Genomic DNA, 20,036 nt, shown 5'->3' on the forward strand with positions numbered 1-20,036 from the left:
CCAACTATAATAATAACAATACAAACATCTTCCTTTAATTTTCTTTTTTTTTAAATGCTACAAAAAATGAAATAGAAAAAAAGAAAGAGAAAAGATTATATTGAGTTAGATATGAAATGTTGGTGGATACATAGCATTAATAATTTTGAGCCAAATTGAAGGTACAATAGAAGATTGAGTTGTTAAAGGGAAAAGGATTTGGTGATTTGAATGTCATAGGGACCAAACCACAAGGATAAATGCACCAAACTAAAAGTATATATATATATAGAGAGAGAGAGAAAAGCAGAAGATGAATATTTCCCATCTTTGACTGCCTTTCTACTCTTCAATTTTTTCCCTTCCATTAATCTATCATATGGGATTAAATTTACATTTTCATAAACTATGGGATCAAATTTGAAATAATCCTAAAATATAGGTTAACTTTTGCAATTTTGCCACCCAATATATATATGTTGCTCACTCGATATTTATACTAAAAACTTAGACAACTCTTGATATTATACAATCCGAAATATTATCGATTTGGATATTCAGTTATTGATTTCGCAATCCGAAATTAGAAAACTTCAATTATTTATATTCATTATTGGCAAAGTTTTTCTTTTGAGAAGTCATTTCTTGGTACACTTATATTTCAAGAAACAACAATACATTATTGTATGCATCAATAAACAATTATCACAGTATAAATATTAATGAATGAAATAATTGACAGACTATATCAGAATTAAGATGTTTTGGTTGATTTTTAGAGGTAATTTATTTACGTATATGAGAGATGTTGTCATGGAAATCTGAGTCAAAGATAAAAGTATAGGACCATATCTTCTTCTTTGGCCTTTAGATATTCATTTCCGAATGATGGGCCATCCCCTCTTCGTTTTCACCCAATTTCCCACTTTATCACTCCCTTTTTATTATTCAATTTCCGCTTTTCCCATTTCAAATAATTCCAAATTATAAATATATATTCGAAATTATTAATTGTAGTGCAAAACTATATAATTAAGTAAGCTCATGTTGGTGGGATGCGGAGTAATTGATAGTCTCACTCTCCCATTTATTTTATTATATTTTATAATTAAATATTTTTATAAAGTTATAGAATTAATACCAATATTCTATTTTAAAAATTTATTGAAGCATTAATGTGGTCAGAGGTGTTTGGCAAGAGAAAGAGACCCATCGTCTTTTTTTTTTTTTTTTTTCTCTTTTTTCGGCAGAGTGGGAGAGAAAAAGTAAATACCGATTGTTTTGAGTTCGGAGTTTGTTAAAATTTTAAAATAAATTCAGTATGTAAGTTGTTTTATAATTTTTTATTTTTAAAAATTATAGATTCAGTTTGCTGATATATATATATATATAAGAGTTAATTGATTTAATCGAAATAATCATTATAAATTGTATATATATGTAGTGGTGTGTGGAATTATTAAATTGAATTATGACACCAAGAATTGAGCATATGATATGGCAATATTTTGGTGAGACAGAGTTCGTATGATCATGACTCATCTATCAACTTAGAAAAAAAGGTAGATTGCGAGATCATGCAACGTTTAACTAAATAAATGTAAGAACATAGTTGGAACATGCATTATGTAATTCCATAATCACTCAACATTTTAACTAATTAACATATGAATTTTCAAATAAAAAATCCCCTATATTTTCTGTTAGTTACTTCATTTTATTGTAGCAGAAAAAAAAAAAACCACGCATGTATAAGGAAGACATACAATTTTCACAAAAATAAAAGATGCCGGTAATATATAATTACACATAGCATGTAAAATTAAATTTTATAAAATATTTTTGTATTCTTGAATATATTAAAAGACAAAAAAAAAGAGAACTTATTATAACATTATGGGACATAAGGGGTTTAATTTGAGATGAGGTGATGCATCCACCCAAGAAAATGGAAATATGAGGAGGAGGACAGGACAGTGGAGAGGACAGGGCACGCCCTTATGTATAGATGGCTTTAATTTTATGAATATATATACCTTAATGATCACAAAGTTTTTAATTTGGGTCCCAAAATGAGTAGTGGATGCTTCACTTATTATGGTTAGTGGAGGGGTTTTCTCAAGATTATTACCATTTCTATTCGTTCATGGCTGAGGTTCATGGGACCTAATTAAGCACTTCCGCCGTCACCTAATTACTGTACTTCTAATTAATTAATTATGCCTGCATAATCCCATCATTAATTGATTGTCTTGGCCCCTACACAATCATCAACGTTGTTCATGATGACCCAAAACCCTACAAGAAAATTAAAAATTAAGGAAAAAAATGAATAATTTTAATATTGTCATTAATTATATATATTTAATAATAAGAAATTTTTATTTTGTCACAATCTAAATTTTAAAATTTTAATGATGAAAATTATTTTATAAAAAATATAATTAGCAAGAATTAGTGATAATATATTGTGTATTAAATTGTCACTATAGTGACACGGGTATAGTGAAAACCTAGTGATAATAATCACTTATTGTCACTTATTTATATTGTCATTATAGATATGTCATTGATTCTCTATAGTGACAACGTTATACACAATTTTTGTCACTCATAACTATATTATGACAGGATCGAAATCGTTGCCACTCAATCAATATTTTTTAGATAATTTAAGAATTGTTACTTAATATTTTGTCACTAATATTATATTTTTTATAGTGAATAATTCGATCTTTTACCATAAATTTGTATCGCAATATTTATATAAATACATATGTGCTATAATATGCCTAAAATACTTTTCCAAATGTATAAAGTATATGAATTTTATACATGTAATGTAATACATGAATATGTGAAATGTAATACGAGAATATGTAATATTAATTTAGAATAGATGGAGATGATATACTCACAAGATATGTACGGAAACAATTTTAATTAATTTTTATTTATTTATTTATTTATTTATTTGTGTGTTTTGAATGTAAATGAGGGGTTTTGAGGATTAGTCAACCAAGATTTTATTATAATGTAAAAGCTAATATTTAGTACTAAGTGTTTGTTTCTTGAATTTCTTTTTAACCTTATTTTTGGGCTTTTGATGCTTTTCTAGTTGAGCATGGTTTTTAAATATTGAGCCGTGGGATGAGCGGATGGTTGCATGTAATCCGAGAGACGGGTGGCGGCAGGCGGAGCGGCCGCCGGCACGGCACAATAACCTAGTATGGATTTTTGCATTTTGACCATGGGAAATTTGGGGTTAATTATGTATTATTTTAAGAAAAAAATAATAATAGAATAAGCCTTATAATAAATCATATTTTATTATTATTATGTTAGAATATTCTGTTTGGGCAAAAGCCACCAACCCTAAAATAGAAACCTCAACTTAGGAGGAAAAAGAAAATGAAAAATACCAAGAAACCCTAGCTAAAAAGCCTTCATTGTAACATGCATATTTGAGATCATTAGTACAGTTGTTAATGTTAAGATATTGTGAGTTTTGAGTTCTACTATACAGTTGAATCTTTGTCTAACTCATTATAAATTATAACGAGTAAGTATTTGTCTTATTTAATATAAATTTATTTTGTAAAAAAAACTAAAATTCTTGGTAAGAAAAACCCAAACCCAAAATATTGGTCAGTCAATGGTAAGGCAGTTAGAACCCCACATAATTGTCAGCTTGTGCTATATAGCAACTTATGCATTGTAAAGAAAAGGACCACAACCCCCTAAATTCAGACATCTTCTTCTGTCTATATGGCACAAACCCATTTTGAGCCTCAAATTCTTCATAAACATTCCCTACATCCCTCCCAACCAATATAGTTGCTTTTCGACATTCTACAATTACTAATGAAGTTAATGTTTGCGCATCTGTTAACTAGATGTTTCATATTTTTCATCTACAAGGAAAAGTAGTTGTTTCATCGAATTTTACATGTGCTGTTTGTCTGTATATTTAAGATGAAGTACTAATAGGTAGTTGGCAAAGCTGATTGATTTTTAAAGTGAATTCTAGTAACGTATAGATTTTTTTTTTCCCATAGTTCGACCCCTTTAAATTTGATTCGATTGGTGATTTAGATCGCATATCAATTGGTTCTAATCGAGTGTTTTAGAAACTTGAGAACAAAAAAGATGAGTGGCCCTCAAAGCCCACCAGTATTTAAGTCAATTTGTAAATTTGCAGTACCCCATCCCAATATGATTGCGAAGTATTTATAGGGTCAAATGCTCGTAAATTGATTTCACTCATCATGATCTCGAGATCTCCAATACATAGTGATCCAATGATCTTGGCTCTGAATCCTTGTATTGGGTCGATCTGGTCCGAGTGCGATTCAATCCGGATAAAAAGTGCGCGGATCTTCACTTACATGGATATATTGCCTTATTGGGGAGGGGGTAGGGGTATTTTGGCCCTTTTACCATCAGATTAACATATCCCCATCAAAGTTGTATTTATTTGACTTTTCTTTTAAATACCCTAGTCCTAATCTTTTAGGTATCTATCGTCCCGACTATAATTGAGGTTTACATAGTATTTCACTCATTATATTTTGTTAATATAGAATTTTGAGAATTTGCACATTTACAACTTGATACATGATAATTGAAGGAGATGATTATTAAAATCAACTCCACATCAATGTCAAAATCATCGAGACAAGTTAAAATAAAACAACTTTCAAGATCCCGTTGCGTCGAGGAATCACTTGAGCCCAGGTACATTTTCATGGAGCTAAACCAATGAGCTATTAGGCTTTCTTCGGAAGATGGTTGCTTCCAAGCCCACCTCCGGGTCATATTCGCTCCATCATCTTCCTTTTCCACTAAATACTATATACATATATATATATAAATGTAAAAACTGATAAGACATAGTCCAAACAATTCTCTGTGGTGGGTAATAATATGATTACATATGTGCATTGGACAAATGATGATACTATTGAAGATTCTAATAAGACCACAAACGCCCAAGACAGCCCTTGTAGTTGTAAGAGAAGGGGAATGCTTTATTCACAAACAATTGACAATACCTTAGACCACCACTCCTAAATTCTTGCAGTTGGGGACAACAAAATCCAGAGCCCAAGAAAAGAAGAAACAATGTATCTTTAGAAGAGCAACATTAAAAAAACCTTAAAAGAATCACACATAACACAAGAAAGAAAAAATGAAATACAGCAATGCTACTATTGCTGCTACGGACTAAACTTTCTCTTTATCTGCTTTAACTTTGATGGCAAGACCGAATGCCAAAGGGGAAACAAATTTGTATTTACTCTTTTTTACCAAATCTCACTCTCTTGACACTTTTGCTGACCGGTGAGGGCAGGTACACGGGCAACTAACCAGGTCGTTTTAGGCTTTGAAGGCTAGCAAAACGACGTGCCCAAGTTGCCCCATCAATCATGCTGGGCCGGCCTTGGGGTTTGGGTTGAAAAGGGAAAGCAGCACGCACACACCAATGTGGGTGTGTGCGTGAGTGAGATAGAAAGAGTGCCTGTTATGTTATGGCTGCCCCTGCACTTTATTCTATTCAAATTCGATGCTTTGCTGTTACTTATATTTTGCTACTGAGAACGAGGCTGTGTTTCAAGAAAAAGGGGGAAAGGAAAAAAAAAAATTAAAGAAAAAGGAAAAGGCCCCCTTGAGAGTTGAGACTCTCTCTCTCTTCCCCTCCCTCTCTCTCTCTCATAATTGCATTGTCTTGTTCTTAAGTTGGTCTTGTCTCATTTTTGTATTGCTCATTCGCATTTGGGGTTCTGAAGTCGGGCTTCTACTCTCTCCTCTCTCTGCTGTAGTCGCATTCAGTGTGTGTTGTGTGTGTACACTAGTTGTGTGAGCATTACAGAGGTAATTCACGAAAAAAAGATTGAATTTTGATGTGAGATTCATGGTGAGATGCCCAGGAACTAGAATGCTGGAAAACTGAAGATTTTATGAAACCTGAGGAAGCCCATTTCAGTTTTTTCACTTTTTGCATGAGAGTTGGTTCTGGAAACAATTGAAGGCAGAGAACAGTAGTGAACTTTAAAGGGCTTGTATTATTGGAGTATCTCCTTTCCACGATTTCTTCTTGAGTTGATTTGAGCAAAGATCAAATTTCTTTTGGACAAGGGGGGTGGGAGGCGAAGGGTATACAGATTACCATATGAAGAAGTAGTGAGGATTCTGGAACAATGAAAGATGAAAATTCCAAGAAAAGCAAGGTTTCTATTTGCCCCCGTCTTGTTTTTCTTTCTGGGAAAAATGTAAATTTCCGTTTACTTTTTGCTGAGATGAGTTTTTCTCTTCTTTTGGTGTTATGTGAAGCTCTCCTGGTCCAAGAAATTGATTAGAAGATGGTTCAATATCAAGTGCAAAAGTGATGAATTTCAAGCTGATGAAGCTGTTTACGGAGGTGAGTATTCAATCTTGAGTAAGTGTGTCCAATTTTCCAATGGGTTTACAATATTTTGGAGTTCTTGATTACTTTATTGAGATTTTTTTGTCAGATTTCTTGTTATTGAAATGGGTTGCACTTTGAATTTTTTTGTTAATTTCGTTTTCCTATTTCTGGTTTTTGTAGCTCTGTGTTCTTCTTCTCCTCATTTTGTCTTACTTCTGCCTTTACTACCTTATAATAATATAAATATCATTAATTGGCTGCTCAGAAATCCAAATGAAAAGAAACAATTTGGCCGAGTTTCCAATGATCCTGTTTTGTCTTTCACGTGTTTGTCTTACTTCACAAACAATCAAATAGCTCCTTTTTGTATTGAATTTTAATGAATTATTTCTTACCTCAGCAATGCTAATTTGAATATATTTCTCTATGTTGAGAAGGGCTCTGCTACGGGAATATCTATTGTTTCTGTTTAATCTGCCTTTGAAGAAATACTGTCAACTACAGGGGATTCTGTTCAATTGTTCTGTTTTTAAAATAGCAGAATACAAATTGATTTGCGATTGCTTACTGTTTAATTTTGAGAATTGAAGTTCAAAAAGTATCTATTTTCTCCTTAGGTGGTGATGTGGAATGGAGGAACAGCTTTCCTGAGAGGGAACCATCCACAGTCAAGAAGAGTAAAACTGGTTAGTAGCATCATATTTCTACTCCGAGTCTACACTTGCAACGTTTCAATCATCCATGAAACTCCGATAAAATTTTTAGGGCGTTAGACATGTTACTCTGTTAATAATAACATGTCGATTCATAAATGTGTGAAAATATTGCACCTTCCTCCGTGTTGATGACAAGGATTTTGAAGAGATTATTGACTTGATTTTTCAGAAAAATCAACCAAGAACATAGAGAGATCCTTTTCCCGTTCACGCTCCCGTTCGAGGAGGGGGAGAGGTTATCTTGACCACCCTCAGATTATAAATGTGCAGAACTACAGGTTTGTTCCTTGGTAGATGTTTCCATTTTCTAGGCTTTAGCTCTTTCTTGAAGTTATTAACTCCTCTGATCTTTTGAGTAGTGTTTTTGTATCAACATGGAATGTGGGAGGAAAATCACCACCAAGCAATATGAATTTAGATGATTGGCTACATTCTGCTCCTCCTGCTGACATATATGTGCTCGGGTACGATCTTGATTTATGATTCAAGGGACTGGATATTATCCAACCTTGCCTATTCTTTTATAGCTAACTTTTCTTTTTCCCATCTCGAAACATAGGTTTCAAGAAATAGTTCCTTTGAATGCTGGTAATATTCTGGGAGCTGAGGACAATGGTCCTGCCAAGAAGTGGCTTGCTCTGATAAAGAGAACGTTAAACAATGCTCCTGGCACTAGTGGGGGCAGTGGCCGATATACACCATCACCTGTTCCTGATCCCATTGCTGAGTGGAATGCTGATTTTGAGGGATCAACCAGGCACAAAGCCTCGACCTTCTTACCTCGTCGATCGTTCCAGACGCCACAATGCTGGAGAATGGAGAATGACATTTCAGCCCAACAACCTCGCCTTGAGAGGAGATTCAGCGTATGTGACCGGGTAATTTTTGGTCATAGGCCTAGTGATTTTGACCCAAATATGCGATGGGGTTACAGGCCAAGTGACTGTTCCTCCAGTCAGAGGCCAAGTGATTATTCTTCTGGTCGCCGTCCAAGTGACTACTCTTCTGGTCCCCGGGCAAGCGACTATTCCTCTAGTCGGCGGCCAAGTGACTACTCTTGGGGTCAGAGAGCAAGCGATTTTTCACGATTAGGTTCGGATGAAGATTATCTCCCTGGTGATTCACCCAGTACAGTTTTATATTCTCCAATGTCCTACAGTGCATATGCACCGGCAGAAGATGCATGTGCTATGCCTGGACGCTCGAGATACTCTTTAGTTGCTAGTAAGCAAATGGTTGGCATCTTTCTCACTGTTTGGGTCCGAAGTGAGTTGACGGAACATGTTAGGAACATAAAGGTTTCCTGTGTTGGCAGAGGATTGATGGGCTACCTTGGTAATAAGGTAGTCATTTACATTAATAACAGTTGTCTTTGCTAGTCGTTGTGTGGTTTTTGCAATAATTAACTAAGAGGCGTGACCACCTTTTATTGCAGGGATCCATTTCAATAAGCATGTTATTGCATCAGACCAGCCTTTGCTTTGTGTGCAGTCACCTGACATCTGGTCAGAAAGAAGGTGATGAACTACGCAGAAATGCTGATTTCATGGAGATCCTAAGGAAAACTAGATTCCCACGAGTTAATGGCATCCATGACGAGAAATCCCCTGAGACAATCCTTCAACATGAGTAAGATTCGCTTGCTTTCTGTTCTCGTTCTATCACCTTGTTCCCCTAATTCAACTCCTAATTAGGAGAAAGAAGAAAGTCAAATGATGAATAGAACAATAATGTTTCATGGCATTATTTTTTAATCAAATGTACATGACATGTGGTTGTTTGGTGTCTTTATGCTAGTTAAAATGGAACAATAATGTTTCAAGAATTGATCTTCTTTTTCTTAATTTGCTGTTTACTGATGATCAAAATTTGGATGCAGTCGAATTATCTGGCTTGGCGATCTGAACTATCGAATAGCGCTGCCATACCGGTCTGCCAAAGCACTTATTGAAATGCAAAACTGGAGAGCTCTACTAGAGAAGGACCAAGTAAGGCATTGATTCTCTCACCAATGAGCAATTTGTTCAGCTCATTGGAAACTATTTGGCCTGATCTTCTTTGTTCACTAGCTAATACTCGTTCGACTGAACAATCTTTTCTTTCCCTTGGCAGCTGAGGATAGAGCAGAGACGAGGTCGAGTTTTTGATGGGTGGAAAGAAGGGAAGATATATTTCCCACCTACATATAAATATTCACATAATTCAGACAGATATGCTGGTGATGATATGCACCCAAAAGAGAAACGAAGAACACCTGCATGGTAAGTACACCTAGCATGACTTTGTTCTTCTCTAGGTTCCTGCATCCACTTTTTACTGAAAATAATACAAGTTAAATGCATGGAGAACTGTATAATTTGGCTTGGATGCATTGCATCTGTTGCTGAACAAAGTGCTGATGGGGGTACTTAATATCTGAAGGTGTGACCGAATTTTATGGTATGGAAGTGGCCTCCAGCAATTATCATATGTCCGCGGCGAATCACGGTTTTCAGATCATAGACCAGTTTCCAGTGTGTTTTGGGCGGAAATAGAGTCAGTCCCCAACCGTTTGAGAAAAAGCATGAGTTGCTCAAGCTCAAGAATTGAAGTAGAAGAGCTGTTGCCTTACTCGCATGCCTATACAGAACTCTGCTTTTTCTAAGGAATGTAACACCGACGATTCTGATATGGGTATGCCCTCTCTCCACCCTCGCAATTAAGTATCATAGTAACATTATCATCCATATGCAGGTTTGACACGATAAAAGTCTTATTCCTCCTCACCATAACTTAAACAGCAAAATGCATCTAGACCACATTTACAATCGCAATATGCATAATTTCCAATATTTTATTTTCCATATGGATATTGTTGATTTTGCACTAAGTTGTTTGATCCCTTTGTTTTGTTTCGCATTTTTTAAGCTTTCTTATTCACTTCTCTTATGCATTTTTGGTCCCCATATGCAGGCGATAATCTCTTTCAAGAAACTCAATCTGAAGAACGATGGGGACGTCTCTTTGCCCATTACCCGAGAAAGGTGAGTCCTTTCTCTTCACTTTCTACATACTGCTGTGCACTTCTGATCTTTGTCTAATTTTTTCTTCCTCATATCTTGACCAGATGTAGATACTTACAATTTCAACCTGCTAACTTCACACAACGTGGCTTGATTACCTCTGACCCCTATTTCCTCCTAACTGATTGCATTTTGTTTTGGAGTCTAATTCAACTTCAAGATTGGCAAATTCCTACAATGAGGTATCGTGTTTATCGCCCGTTACTTGCTTTTTATTCTTTCAGACGGAGGAGTTCGCTTCCGAGCTAACGATCAAACGCTGTCTTGCAGGATGAAATTAAAGCCACAGAAGTGGGAACACAAGGCTCCTGTTTGTTTTCCTTTTCAAATTTCAACCCTGAAGATTCTTTATTTGTTAGGACAGAGATTCTTGACAAGAAGAGAATTAGAGATATGGTGAAAATAATGATACCCCTTTTCTTACCTTTCTGTTTTAAATGAAGAGAAGTGAGAATGTGATGTAACACTCATTGCTAACGTGATAGGAGAAATATAGTACTGAATGTTGCTGTAAGAGGCCCTCCCACTTTGTTTGTAGCCCAATGATTTTGCTGAAAAGTTGTTTTCTTGGTTGCCTCACCATCATGCTCTTTGTCTGCTTTATTCTTTCCTCTTCTGAAAAATTAAAAGACAAAGCTACTCCCCTCACTACAACCTACAAAAAGTAAAAGACAGGTTTTGCAGATGTATTGTGAGTGTTGATGTGTTTTTCTTCTGGGGAGATGCTATTGCCAAGTATTCTATGATCACTTCACAATGTAGCAACATGCAGCTGAGATCCGAACAGGGTATGACCCTAGTAGTGATTGTAATAAATCGAGTTGAGACAAAGATGTCAGTTCTCCTCAAACAAAGTAGTCTGATTACGATAGAACTCATCCGAGTGAAATATCGTAACTGTTATACCTATGGTAACGAGTATGAGATCTCGATTGAGTCCCTCAATTCTCGTGTGGTTGTCCTTAATCTTGTGATGATAGATCCGTAATTTCGTTGTCTTTTTCTTTCCATCACTATGGGCCATTTTTATGAGTTTTCAGGACAATCATAATCATTTATGTGGCATTCATGTGGGTCCCACAGTACGCTGATGGTCATAATTGCACGAATTTTGAGGCCGTTCGAATTTAGTTAAAGGGGTTAAAGTAATTTTATAACATTTTTCATGAGCTTGTAAGATCCTTCAATAGAGAGGTTGATGTTCGCCTTTCGAGTGCATAATGTAACAATGTTGTCTAAAGCAGTCTAGGCAACTGAAGATTGTTAATAGGCAGATGCACTAGAAACGTACACTAGACCATAGAATTTTAGGATTCTTCCCATCATTGTAAGATGAGGAGCTAATGGTAAAATTATGGTTGCTTGTGTTAGTGTCAACTGTGAACTAATTAAGGGTCGTCTTCAACGCATGTAGGGTAGGGGGTGGGGGTTAGGTGCTTTTAGTCCCACGCCCACCCGAGTGGGCTGTCATGTTGACAAGCTTCTGCACCACTTTGAGGGGCAGCATCACCCTACTGCACCATCGGAGGAATAAAGCCAGGCGCATGGTCAACTACGTACTGTCACGCTAATAATCTTCCTCATAAATCCGTAAAAATAAATTGTGAATTATATTATATCGCCGCATGCTCGATTTCTGTGCATAATTTTTCATGTAATGTATAGTTTGCATAATTTTTAAATATCTCTTATGTATCTTTAAATAAAAAATTAAATTTGAGAAATTACACGAATCAAATTTTCTTACTCTTGTTCTATATTAAACAAAAAAAATTGTCCGCCATTAATGGGGAATTATGCATTCAAAACTTGTTTGATATCTAGCTTTTATTTTTCAAAATTTTGAATTTTGATGTAAGTTTGAAAGGGCATTTATGCTTCAATGTAACTGCTGCAGTAATATATAAAATATGTCGAGATTTTAATTTATTTAAACCCATTCTTTAAAAAATTAGAAGCATGCATGTAATCGAAATTCGAATGATTCCACCTTTCAAATGATAAAGGAACAAATATCCTTCAAATGTTTCAATTTTAAATAATTACTGACCCTTATGACAAAACTTTCTGCTTTACTGTTTTTTTTTTTCTTTTTGAGAGAGATTAAAAATAATCGAGAAAAATGAATCTCTCACACCCACCCACCCACATATATGTGTATTTATCTATACTATATATATATATATAAAGGTCTTACACATTCATAAATATTGGTTAATAACATCACCGAATTAATTTTTGTAGAGCCAAAAATGTCCATAAACTGATAAGATAACTAACTTATTCAACTTTAAAAATTTTACGTTAACTGATAAATTAGTTTTTTTTTTCTTTTTATTTTTTAATATAATGTATTGACTTATATATTTTATTCTTATATAATATATGTTAAAGTATGAAATATTGTTTATTATATATATGTAAATTCGGCGTGCCACAACGGCTAGTATATTAATAAAGAAAAATACACTTTTGACTCTCAAACTGCAATTTGTTACATCACTATATTTGTTGACCTTAAGTTGATTTTTTTTTTAACTTTTTAAAGTATGATTGGGTTGATTTATATATTTTTTTTTTATTTATAATATATTTTAAAAAGGAAAAATTATTACTTATTTTATGGGATAGTTAGTATTAAAAAAATCAAAGGAAAATCGGAAAAAAATTTAATTAATTGAGGATGAAAGGTTTTAGAGTGGGAGGTAATGATGATGATAAGCAGATGCAGCTTTCTTTTTGCTGCTAATGCCACACCCACACTCACACTGAAAAGTTTGATGCCCATTGCCACCGATTAATTATGACAATCCCCCCCTCCTTACATTCTATTTTCTCTGCAATAGTCAGACAGCATAACTCAATTAGACAGAAAAAATAAAAGACAATTTTGCAGATATTTCCAGACCATTATTTATTTGGACACCCTCTTCATCTTTCTCTTTAACTCACACCACTCCTTGCATGTCTCTACCTTCTTTGCAGAATAAAGTGCCTTTTGGTGAAAATATATTGTAAAAATAGTCATAATGTTTGAAAACAAAATTTCAAAGTGACAAAATATTGAAGTTGAAACATTTGGGAAAACAAATTAATACTTATGGGTAGAAGATGTTTATGACTTTTAATTTAAACAGTTCAAAATAAAAATTAAAAATAAAAAGCACTATTTTTAATTTATTTTCAATAATAAGCTGATAATCGCTTATTTTAAGCAGTTGTATATATTCTGCTGAAAGAAAAAAATGTGCATAATTTGGGGATATCCACCCATGTTGGATCACTACTTTCCATGATCATTAGGACTGTTTATCTGTGGATGGTTTCAGGGCATGTTGGGAGGTCAAGAATTGCTTTTCTTCTGATACAATCAAGACCAGCTTTTGTAGGACCATCAACACCGTTTGTCCCCTCCAAAATTTATACCAAAGTACCATGTTGCAATGCACTAATATTCCATGTATAATTATAAATATCTCCTCTAAAATTTATCTGAATTTATTATAACTTTTTGTCAAGATATCATAATTATCAATACATTTTCTGGCAAATGAGACGTTTTCAATGCACAAATTAATTATTGGAGTTTTGTTAATTTATAATTACACTTCATTGAAGCTGTAAGGTTACGTGGAATAATTTGATTTGGAAAAAACATTTAAAAATATTTCAAATAATTCTATATAAAAAGAATTAAAATATTTCAAATAATTCTATATAAAAAGAATTTAAAAATTAATTATTATTGTAGAATGGAACAGCTATTCTTCTCGGAGATCAAATGGCGGCCCAGTTCAGAAGGGCCGGCCCAAATGCCTAAAGTTTCAAACTATAAATGTACCGTTTGCTTTTGGCCCAAATCCAATTTAAATATTCAATATCTAATGTGTTCGGCCTCATTTATGCAAAATTAAAAGGATAAATACAACTGCCTCTTTTGAGATTTATTATAATTATAAATACACCCTTATTGTTTGAAAAATTATAAATATTTTTAATACTTAATAAAATTATGTAATTTTTGAATGGAGGTAAAATTATCAACTTTGCTCTTCTTGTATTTTTTATTTTATTTTTTAAATACTTATAAAAAATTGAACTGGTGGATGAATTTTTTTAAAAAATTATAAAAAATTTAGTCCATAAAAAATTAAAAATTTTAAAAAATAAATAAAATTATAATTTAATTCATATGAGTATTTTGATCAGTTTAACACAAAAAATAGATGAAAATCTAATGGATTGAGCTAATTGTTAGACGAACCGTTAAAATTAAAAGGTATTGATAATTTTTCAAACAACAAGGAGATATTTGCACTCATGCCAAATCTCAATGGATGTTGTTGTAATTTGTCCAAATTTAAAATATTAGAAACAAAATTGATAAGATTGTGACCGATACTAATTTCTATGAATAAAAGAATATATTTAATAGCAAGGGAATTTATTTTTAGACTAATATTGAAATAACCAAAAGAAAAACTTCAAATATAATAATTATTATATTCCAAAATATTCATACAATTTTGGTTGAATTGAGACGCGGAACTGGGAATATAATTAAATGATGGGTAAATTATAACTTTTGAAATTTGTTACTTATATATATTTTTTTGTTATTTGAATAATTATAATATTTTATGAAATTAATAATTATCTAACAAATAGTTCTATAATACAATATAAAAATTAGATAATTAGTAATTTTAGAATGTATATATAATTTTTTAAATAATAAAAAATATTTATTTTTCTATTTAATTTGGCAAATTGGTTTGTCGTGGCGTCATCATGCATAGTTCTAATTATTCGATGTGGTCTTATTATTATTATCTATATTATATATAATTCAAAAGGGTTGAATTAGTGTCTTCAGTATATTAATTTTAATATTTTATTATAAATTTAATATGAATTTATTATTTTATATATACTTTATTAAATAATAAATATTTTATTTTAAATAATATATATAAAAGCTGCACCTATACTAAATATGCCACAAATTACAATTTATTATAATTATTTTCTTCCTTTGAATGATGAACAACCGTACAAGTGCATGCACAGTGACAAGTGTTTTCATGGAACAGGACGTGTGCTTAAGTCATACGACGAGGATGCCCCTATATGCGTCATTAATCATGGATGATGTCGACTCACTTACAATGTAATGATCCCCACAAATTAATAATTAATGATTGTATGGAACTGTAATCTTTCAATCAGTGTTCACGTCCTAGTATGGGACAACCCACGACCCAATGATTTGAACTATAACTGAGAGTCTCAGTATTGAATTCAAATTTTGAGTTATACATAATTGTGTTGATTATGTATATGAGAAGGGGAAAAGAAAATTTGTTCATATCATACTTTATATATGTATAAAGCAAGCAGAAATACACATATATATATTTGTAATAGTTACGAATAATTAATTCAAATTTTAATTGTTCATGTCGTATCGTGAATTTTCTTTCTCTGAATTGAATAATGTAATGGTAGGGGAAAGGTTTGTTTTCTCTCCACAAAAAGTAAAAATTGAATGTGGTCGTACTGTTATATTGGGTCGCTTTACTATATTATGTATATTATCATTATTATTATTTTTAAATAAAAATAATAAAGTAGTATTTTTTTTAATTAAATTATAATTATTAATATTAAAAATTTACATCCACCAATCGTGAATAATTGTAGTAATTATCTACAAATATCAACTCAATATATTATCTAAACAAATAATATTTATTATTAAATTGAAATAATATCCTATATATTGTTAAAATTCGAAACTCATAATTTTAAAGTCATAAATATTAGCAAATTGAACAGGACCCGTCCACGTTAGTTTTGTGCATAGCTCAAAACAAAAGTTGTAACCAAAAATAGTAAATTTAGACAAAAATAAAAATGATTGAATTAAGCAGGGGTGAGGAGTTCTTATCCATTCGGCTCCATATTTCCACGTCCCAGCTACACAACCTTGTTGTCTACCTACTACCGAAGTCGTACTTATCCCTTTGTAGCATAGGATTGTTTGCAGTCGAATTGGATCTTTTGTCGCGATTCTTGTCGAATGTTCTATTTCACTTTATATGTGGAGTTAAACGTAATTTATTCCTCTGTAGAATGCGGAAATAAACATTTATAAAAAGAAAAATTTAAATTATCTTTCTATGAACAAAATAAAAAAGTTTTTTCTTTTTTGCCCTGTTTTTTTGAAAATTGAGGGTGGAGTTTTATTATTTGAATTATAATCAAATTAAAATAATAATATTGATAAACCAAACTATATAATCCCTTAATCCATTGTCCAATTTCGCAATGAAATAAATTAACAAGTAGATTAATTATGACAAAAGTTACATAATATTTGAAATCAATTGGTCATAATGCTCAAACCTATGACTAATAAAAGAAAATAACTAATTAGACATATGGAAACTAAATGAGATTTTAATTGAATTAATATTAAATTACCAACAAATATAAACTTTTAGAGCGATTTAATTAAATTTGTGTCTAAAATCACAACAATGCCATGCATGCATATATTCCTCTTTCGTTATACACTTGTCAACCATGCATGCCGAAATTCATTAAACCCCACCATGATCATCCACCACACTACTCTCAAATCCCCAATCTATAAATCATCACCGTTTCTTTCCATTCCAATATATCCCCATCATCACAAACTTCTTGTTCTTGGCATCAACAATGGCTATGATCAACCTCAACACCAGACTCTCTTTACTTCTTCTCTTGACTCTTTCTCTTCTTCTCCTTCCCTCCCACTGCTACACAAACCCCGAGCTGCAAGAAGGAGAGGAGGAATCAGCTGAAGAAGGGCTGTTTAAGTGCTTTGTCAGCTGCGAAAAGCGACGAGAGAACGAGCATGAATTAAGCCAGTGTGAGAAAAGATGCGTGCGGGAGTATCAGGAGAGAAAGAGAGAGGAGCGAGAGGAGAGAGGCGGCCGCCGCGGTGAGGAGACGGTTGTGCCGAAGATAGACGAGCCCAGGAAGGTGTATGAGCAGTGCCTGAGTCAGTGTGGCAAGACTGAGGGGTCGAGGCAGCAGTTTGATCAGTGCAGAAGAATCTGTGAACGTCAGTACGAGCAGCAGCAGCAAAGGGAAAAACGTGGCGGCGGTGAAGGTCCATAGAATTTGATTGTTTTGTTAATTAATTCTGAAATATTTTGCACGGTTGTAATCATATATGATCGTAAGTATTGCAAACAGGTACAATAGAAAATCATCACCGCCGTGATCCCGAACAGCAATACAAACAGTGCCAAAGCAGATGCGCGAGAGAAGAACGTGGAGAGCAAAGGCAGTATTGCCAGCAGAAATGTCAATGGGAGTATGAAAGGCAGAAAAGAGAACAAGGGCGCGAGCACGGCGGAGGAGGAGGTTCGACGAATCCCAGAAAAGAAAGGGAAGAAGAAGAGGAACAAGAAGGCAAGAATCCATACTTCTTCGAGTCACAGAGGTTTGATTCTAAGTACAGAACTGAAGAGGGGAACGTCAAAGTCCTCGAGAGGTTTTCCAAGAAGTCTGAGCTCCTCCAGGGCGTCGACAATTATCGGTTAGCGGTTCTGGAGGCGAATCCCAATACATTCGTGCTTCCTCACCACTTTGACGCTGAATCAGTCCTTGTCGTCGCCGGCGGTGAGTTCTTTACATCATATATACACATGTACATATACATATATACTTACAGATATTATAATGGGAATTCAGTATTCTTGAACTAAGGGGTTTTTTGAGGGGTATATATATATGTTTGAACTATGCATCTCGTGACAGGGAAAGGAACGATAAGCTACGTGTGGCAGAATCGAAGGAAATCCTATAACGTGAAGCTTGGAGATGTAATGAGGGTCCCTGCTGGGTCAATCGTGTACTTGGTAAACCGCGATGACAACGAAAAATTATATGTTTTGAAGCTGTTGCAGCCTGTAAATACTCCAGGCCGCTTTAAGGTAACTACCTGGATCATGTCGTCTCGTTTTAAATTGAATATGGTTTAAGGAAGTGACTGGACATCATGATATATATACATGTATCTAGGAATACTTTGGTGTGGGAGGAGAAAATCCAGAGTCGTTCTACAGGACCTTCAGCAATGAGATTCTTGAGGCTGCCTTCAATGTAAGAAGGAAAATCTCCGGATGAAATATTGTTTTCCTCTGTTTCATGCTTAAGTCATCAAAATTCCTGGCTTACTTGGATTCGTCATTCCAGGTTCCAAGTGACAGGCTGAAGAGACTTTTTGGACAGCAGAAGAAGGGTGTAATAATCAGGGCTTCTAAAGAGCAGATCAGGGCGTTGAGCCAAGAATCTGAAGAGTCCTCCAGGGGAAGAAGAGAGGAGTCTTGGGGCCCATTCAATCTGTTGGAGGGACGGCCCTTGTTCTCCAACAGATACGGGCAGTACTTCGAGGCCTCTCCCAATGATTATCAGCAGCTAAAAGACCTGGATGTTTCAGTTGGATTCATGAACATCAACAAAGTATGTATGATTAGTCTCTCTTTTCACTATATTCTTTAGGTTGAGCCGTAGTTACCGAAAAGTTCTTAGAAATTCTAACTTGGAACCCGAATTTGGTCAAACCAAATCCGATTTTTGTGTAAGAAATTTTAAAATAGATGCTCAATTTTTTAAAATTACATGATTATAGGGGGTACTGGTGTAATTTTTTAAACTTGATAAACTTTTTTGTAATATATGAAACATCATAGGGCGTTTATTATTTTTCCCAGAACATATAGCAACTAAAACTGACTTTCTTTTGTCCGGAACATGAAGGGTGGAATGGTAGCACCTTACTACAACTCAAGGTCCACAAAGTTGGTGTTGGTGGTAGGAGGGAATGGCCGCTTTGAAATGGCATGCCCTCATCGCTCAGCCCGAAGCAAACAAGGGAGGAAAGAAAGGCAAGGAGAAACAACTGATGTACGCTACCAAAGGGTGAGTGCCCGTTTGTCCATAGGCGACGCATTCATCGTCCCTGCCGGCCATCCTATCGCTATGATTGCCTCCCAAGACTCGAACTTGCAACTAGTGAGCTTCGGGATCAAGGGTTCTTACAATCAGAAATATTTCTTAGCCGGTGCGTTCACACCTGGTGTATTCACGAAGTCGTGTTTTACTTACAAAATTAATTAGGTAAACTATTTGTTTGATGTAATAATGCAGGACAAGACAACATATGGAACCAGGTTGAGTCAGAGGCAAAAGAGCTGTCGTTCAAGATGCCGGCAAGAGAGGTAGAGGAGATATTCAGAAGGCAAGAACAGTCGTATTTTCTGCCTGGTCCCGGACAGGGAGAGGAGAGGGGAAAAGAGCACTATGTGGCTTCGATTTTGGACTTTGTTGGCTTTTGATCCGAAGATACGATGATGACTTTTGGTCTTTTCTGATGTAAATTTGAGTAGCTGTGCGATGAGTTTGTGTGAATAAATAAGAAGGTGAGGCGATATGTACTTAGCTAACTATAATAAGTGATGGAGTTTCAAACCTTTTGTATATTTCTTGTGAAAAATGGACCAATTTTTATTCTAATTGTTGCTTGGGGTCGGAGGATTTTAGTTTTGGTCTGGAAATTCAATTTCTCTAACATATAATTTGATGTAATGTAAAAACGCTATTGAGTAGATGTCCAAATTCGAAGGGATATTGGGGTTCGAAATTTTCAATGAATTTTCATCAAATAACTTAGTAGTTGCACATATAAGAGGGATCCGTATCTAGTTGAGCACCAAATGACCTACCTTTATTTTACAATACTTGGGGAAGCAAAAGTTTTAATGAATAATAGGTCGTGGACTAAGCTAATTTAAACTGGAAGTCAATGCAGAG

The 20,036-nt window shown here is 34.2% G+C and overlaps 2 protein-coding genes across 2 annotated transcripts; both read left to right on the forward strand.

Moving 5' to 3' along the window:
* Positions 1-5,541: 5,541 nt before the first annotated feature.
* Positions 5,542-10,745, forward strand: LOC105171319 (type IV inositol polyphosphate 5-phosphatase 7). The gene is made up of 13 exons (XM_011092390.3): positions 5,542-6,209; positions 6,313-6,400; positions 7,006-7,074; positions 7,274-7,382; positions 7,464-7,568; positions 7,664-8,447; positions 8,540-8,733; positions 8,984-9,092; positions 9,217-9,365; positions 9,526-9,777; positions 10,057-10,127; positions 10,211-10,348; positions 10,437-10,745. Exons 1-10 carry the CDS (start codon positions 6,180-6,182, stop codon positions 9,746-9,748), a joined length of 1,860 nt encoding a protein of 619 aa, XP_011090692.1. The 5' UTR covers positions 5,542-6,179; the 3' UTR covers positions 9,749-9,777; positions 10,057-10,127; positions 10,211-10,348; positions 10,437-10,745.
* Positions 10,746-16,792: 6,047 nt separating this feature from the next.
* On the forward strand, positions 16,793-19,739 carry PAP85 (cupin family protein). The gene is made up of 7 exons (XM_011092391.3): positions 16,793-17,328; positions 17,415-17,843; positions 17,982-18,157; positions 18,246-18,326; positions 18,420-18,686; positions 18,984-19,287; positions 19,374-19,739. The coding sequence occupies exons 1-7, from the start codon at positions 16,893-16,895 to the stop codon at positions 19,559-19,561; spliced, it is 1,881 nt and encodes a 626-aa protein (XP_011090693.2). The 5' UTR covers positions 16,793-16,892; the 3' UTR covers positions 19,562-19,739.
* The last annotated feature ends 297 nt before the right edge of the window (positions 19,740-20,036 follow it).

The sequence above is a fragment of the Sesamum indicum genome, linkage group LG10, assembly GCF_026168435.1.
Source record: "Sesamum indicum cultivar Baizhima isolate 11 linkage group LG10, ASM2616843v1, whole genome shotgun sequence".
In the NCBI taxonomy this organism is placed as follows: domain Eukaryota; kingdom Viridiplantae; phylum Streptophyta; class Magnoliopsida; order Lamiales; family Pedaliaceae; genus Sesamum; species Sesamum indicum.

Bases quoted from the DNA above. Each gene is read 5' to 3' on its own strand.
- LOC105171319 (XM_011092390.3), top strand. From the start codon at position 6,180: ATGAAAGATGAAAATTCCAAGAAAAGCAAG. The intron at 7,569-7,663 runs GTACGATCTTGA...CTCGAAACATAG, and splicing joins GCTGACATATATGTGCTCGG to GTTTCAAGAAATAGTTCCTT. The intron at 9,093-9,216 runs GTAAGGCATTGA...TTCCCTTGGCAG, and splicing joins CTCTACTAGAGAAGGACCAA to CTGAGGATAGAGCAGAGACG.
- PAP85 (XM_011092391.3), top strand. From the start codon at position 16,893: ATGGCTATGATCAACCTCAACACCAGACTCTCTTTACTTCTTCTCTTG. The intron at 17,844-17,981 runs GTGAGTTCTTTA...ATCTCGTGACAG, and splicing joins AGTCCTTGTCGTCGCCGGCG to GGAAAGGAACGATAAGCTAC. The intron at 18,158-18,245 runs GTAACTACCTGG...ACATGTATCTAG, and splicing joins ATACTCCAGGCCGCTTTAAG to GAATACTTTGGTGTGGGAGG.